This window comes from Galeopterus variegatus, unplaced genomic scaffold (genome assembly GCF_000696425.1).
Source record: "Galeopterus variegatus unplaced genomic scaffold, G_variegatus-3.0.2 Scaffold7336, whole genome shotgun sequence".
Classification (NCBI taxonomy): Eukaryota; Metazoa; Chordata; class Mammalia; order Dermoptera; family Cynocephalidae; genus Galeopterus; species Galeopterus variegatus.
Window position 1 is genome coordinate 16,525 of NW_007733447.1, and position 4,882 is coordinate 21,406.

At 44.2% G+C, this 4,882-nt stretch overlaps 2 protein-coding genes across 2 annotated transcripts in view; one reads left to right on the forward strand and one right to left on the reverse strand.

The window, feature by feature from the left end:
• The window catches only part of LOC103607323 (Fanconi anemia group D2 protein-like), a gene marked incomplete at its 5' end in the record, with an annotated part of 22,626 nt that overhangs the window by 15,401 nt on the left and 2,343 nt on the right, over window positions 1-4,882 (forward strand). The window contains 2 exons of the mRNA XM_008591840.1: window positions 772-846; window positions 2,056-2,202. Coding sequence (XP_008590062.1) covers window positions 772-846; window positions 2,056-2,202 — 222 coding nt within the window. The remainder of the gene's footprint in view (window positions 1-771; window positions 847-2,055; window positions 2,203-4,882) is intronic.
• Window positions 1-4,882, reverse strand: part of FANCD2OS (FANCD2 opposite strand) — an 18,728-nt gene that overhangs the window by 9,691 nt on the left and 4,155 nt on the right. The window lies entirely within an intron of this gene.

Here is a 4,882-nt window from a genome sequence, read left to right on the forward strand (position 1 = left end):
GGACCTCATATATCAGTGTGTCGTTTGCTTATTCTTTTGTGCTTCTCTAGGTCTACTCTCAGGAATAATAATAATAATTTCTTAAAGAACTCATTTGTCTGGGCTGGCCCGGTGGCGCACTGGAGAGTGCGCCGCTTGGGAGCGCGGCGGCACTCCCGCCAAGGGTTCGGATCCCATGTGGAGACCGGTTCCCGCTGACTGGTTGAGCGAGGTGCGGGCGCAACACCGAGGGTTGCGATCCCGTTGCCGGTCAGTAAAAAAGACAAAAAGGAAAAAAAAAAGAACTCATTTGTCATAAAACTCTTGGCTGTTATAATGAACAGTCTTGATAGTTTTTTTCACCAAGTGGCACCCAGGGCTAGAGTAGCAAAGTAAGGGTAGAAACACAGATGATTTCTTATACATATTTAGTAAGTTGAACTTTGTAAAATACTCTCACAATATTTGGTTGGTCCCTCAAAACCCTGAAGGAGAAAGGGGAGATAATATTTTACCCTAATGTTGCAGATGGGAAACCTGAGACATGGCAGCTACATAAAACTAAAATCCAGGTGTTATTACTCTAATTTACACAAGGAACAGGAATGGGGGGGTTGAGAATGAGAGTTAGCCAGCACAACTCCTATTTGAGGGCCAAATTAAGATGATTATCAACATAGGCTGGAACCCACAGAGTTTATGCTCTTCGGAGCCCTTGCTTGCAAAAATATCTCGTATCTAAAATAAAATTAGAACACTTCATATAGCATTTATGAATTTTATTGGTTATAGGAAGATGTTCTGAGTTTACTGGAAACCTTCCAGTTGGACACGAGGCTCCTTCATCACCTGTGTGGGCATTCCAAGGTAAGACAGGAAGCAGGTCATGTCACCAGCCTACCTGATGGTTTAATCTGCAGTTGCTTTTGAGAGATCTGTGGGCTCCAGTTACTTCTTCCTCTTTTAATCCTTTTTGGGCCTTTATATTGGGACTCTGTCTGCCCAAAGGCAAGTTTATTCAGAGTAGTCAAATCTTAAGTCACTGGCTAAGATTGGGCAATCATCTAGAGGGGAATTTTCTGCATCTGAAATTTGACTCAAACTCTACAGCCCCTATTTCCTCTTAAAACTCTTGGGTAAGATATATAGAATGCTGATGGATGTATTACAGCTATGAAGTACTCTGGGTGGGAGGAATATTATGTAAGTGATGACTGAGATAAGAGATGGTTCTAAAGCAGCCATCTGTAGAACTTTTCAGCTGTACTACTTGTCAAGAAATACATCTATCTTTTCTGAGAACATTTTAGCATTAAAGGATTTTTCTACTTGAAGCCTTCTTACAGTTGATGAACCTTTATCACTTTGTCTGAAAGAACACAGAACCCTAGGTAGGGTTCTGTAGACACTGGCAAAGCAAATGATTCTTAGATCCAGTTCCTATTGCTCACTTCTGGTTCTAAATTTAGAAGGTACAGAGTAGTGGAATTTTAAGGACTCCCTCAGCTAAACAGGGCTACTCTGTTTAAAATTGGTATATGTTCGGGCCGGCCTGGTGGCGCACTGGATAGTGCGCTGCTTGGGAAGCGCAGCGGCGCTCCCGCCCGAGGGTTCGGATCCCACATGCAGACCGGTTCCCGCTCACTGGCTGAGCGAGGCGCGGGAGCGACACCGAGGGTTGCGATCCCGTTGCCGGTCCCCGGTCCGGTACGGGGGCAACACTGAGGGTTGCAATCCGTTGCCGGACACGGAAAAAAAAAGACAAAAAAAAAAAAAAAAAATTGGTATATGTTCAAGAATATTTTCAGTAAATTCATTAATTGGTCGATGTAGGTTCTTCTTCATAACCTCTAGGTATTGGTGGTACATATTCTAGGATTTGAATTTTTTAGCTGTCATTCTCTTCAGAGTATTCTACCAAACTACTGCTGTTTTGGAACATGTCTCTGGCCCATATTGGCAGGGCTTGGGCTCTTATTCAATGTTCAAGGTGTCAAGAATTCAAGTTTCACATATAGGAAATGTGAAAGCATGATGATACACCCAGATGAGATGGATGTATTTATTTCCATCTAGATTCACCAGGACATGAGACTCACCAAACACGTGCCTTTGCTCAAAAAGACCCTGGAACTGTTAGTTTGCAGAGTCAAAGCCATGCTTATCCTCAACAATTGTAGAGAGGCTTTCTGGCTGGGCAATCTCAAAAATCGGGACTTGCAGGTAAGCCTTGCACTCTGCTGGTGATGATCCCCCACTCCCATTCTTTTTGAGAGCATCAGAATTTATGTAAGGGAGGTCACCTAAGCCCTGCTCTCTCAATAAAACTACTTTTCTCTTAAGTCTGTGGCTGTTTAGCTCTTAAAATTAAGGTACATTGCTTATGGGCCCTGGTCACAGGCTGCACCCCCCATCCCAGGCAGTGAAGGTGCCAAAACATGCCATTGATATCTTACGTTTTTTGGCAGCTGGCCAGTTTGGAGATCCAAACCTTTGACCTTGGTGTTAACAGCACCATGCTCTAACCAAGTAAGCTAACTGGCCAGCCAGTGCCATTGATATAAACAAGGCTTCAGAGAGGAGCCAGATTAGTACAAACCTCTTTCCACAGCCAGAGGGGCACCTTTAAGCCCTACTGTGGGTAGATTCATAATAATATTTTTATATATGGACAAACTTTTTTTTTTTTTTTTAAAGATGACTGGTAAGGGGATCTTAATCCTTGACTTGGTGTTGTCAGCACCACACTCTCCCAAGTGAGCTAACCGGCCATCCCTATATAGGGATCTGAACTCACGGCCTTGGTGTTACCAACACCACACTCTCCCAGGTGAGCCATGGGCTGGCCCCTGGACAAACTTTTTTTGTTTGGTAATTTTTTTTTTTTTTTTTAAAGCTAGTCTGTCTTGTTCTTGAAATTACTCTCTGACTAAGGTTTCTAAGGTTTTTCAATTGTATGATTGGCTGAAATCTTGTGTTGCTTACAGAGAATAAGCTTCCTTTCTTCACATCAACCTTACAAAGTAGATACTATTGTTTCTGTGAGAAAATTGAAGATTAGAAAAGTTAAGTAGTTTACATAAGGTCATTTAGCAATAACTGAGTAGAGCCAGAGTTTAAGTCTAAACAGTCCTGATCCAGAGTTGATGTTTTTAAACCACTTCACCATACTGTCCTTCAGTCTCTGCTTGGTCATTCATGGTTGTTGTATTAGTGCTTAAATACCTTAAGGTATTTGGGAAATTTTAGAACCAGGTTCAACATTAACTGATTGTAGCGTCACCGATACAATCTGGCCTTATAAATCTAGTATGGTACTAGAATACAAAGATGGACCTTTTGTAGAACTACATATTATATATGAGCCACAGGCATCTGAAATCTGGGGTTGAGTATCCGTTCTCTAGATGCTAGATCACAGGTAGTGTCTGTTTTTGACCATGTTTTGAATGGCTGTAATGTCTTCCTTTGTTTTTTATTTCTTTCTTTCTTTATTTTTTATTGAATTATAATTGATTATACATATTTTTGAGGTTCAATGTTGACATATGTTGATCAAATCAATATTACTAGTATATATATTGTTACAAATTGTACTTATTTATGCCCCTTGTCCAATCTCTTCCTATTCCCCTCTCTCTCCCCAATCCCACCACTGATAACCCTAGATTTCTTCTCTCCCTCTGAAAGAATAATGGTTACTTTATTGATTCGTTGCCTACATGATCTGTCCAATGCTGAAAGATGTGTTCAGGTCCCCCAGTATTATCATAGAGCAGCTGCTTCTTCTGTCACTCTGAAATGGCCTTTGTGGAGAGAGACATCTTCTTTTCTTTGGTCTCTGCTGGTGACTCTCCTTGTGTCAATGCACTCCAGTGGCTGGTGGACCATCTGCATGGTGGTTGTGATGTCTAGCCACTTTTGCAGCAGCTGTGGTTACAGTGGTGGCTGTGGTGGACCACCCACATGGAGGTGATGTTTTTGGCATGCTCCTTGGTGCTGGTGGTATGCCTTGTTGTAGGGGGTGTCTGGTCCCTGGCTTTATGCCTCAGGACTCTGGGCAGGCCCTGAGGCACTGGTGGAGTGCCTTGTTGTGGGTGGGTGGGAGGGGAGGTCCGGTCCGCAGCTCCATGTCTCAGGTCCTCTGGCAGCCCCAAGGAGCTGGTGGTGTGCCTGGGCTGGAACTAATTTTTTTGTCCTTTGCTTCTAAAATGGGGGAACTTCCTGTGGGAGCCAGCACTTGAGCTGTGTGGTTGAACTAAATTGCTGCTTTGATGCTGTTTCCCTAAGGAAGGCTTTTTGTGCAGCTCAGGGTTTAATTGTTGACCTTATAGGTACTTCCAGCTCTCCAGAGACCCTGTGCACCTGGGTTGTGTAGAAACTCTGACTGGGCCTCAGTTTTTTCATCAAACTGCACCCCATGCAATTCTGCATTCCTGACCAGTCTCCTCTGAATAGTCCTGCACTAATTGGGGGGCAGATCAGTTGTCCTTGCTGTGTCCCAGTGTTTTCCTGGTGGGCCTTTCTCTCCCACTGCCCGTGTTCCAAACACTTCCCATGGGATGGGCCCTGTGCTGGTCCCTTGCAATGACTCACTGGCCTCTGAATGGCTCCCCTTTTTCAGCTGTTCTGGCTCCTCCTGCGTGGGTCCACAGGAACCCTATTAGTGGTCTTGCTGTCCTGGGGGCCACCAAGGCCATCTTCTCCCCTGCTGTCTCCAAGTAACTCCATCTGAATGGCACAGCTGCGGCTTCTGCCAGCTCCTGCTCCATGTGCTCAGGAGCTCCAGCCTTAAAGCCATGGCCCGAAACATTCAGAGCAGTTTTTTCTTTCTCTCATCATGGTTTCTCCCTCCTTCATGAACTCCATAGGTCTCTCCTCCTCTTCTCCTGAGCTCCAGTGG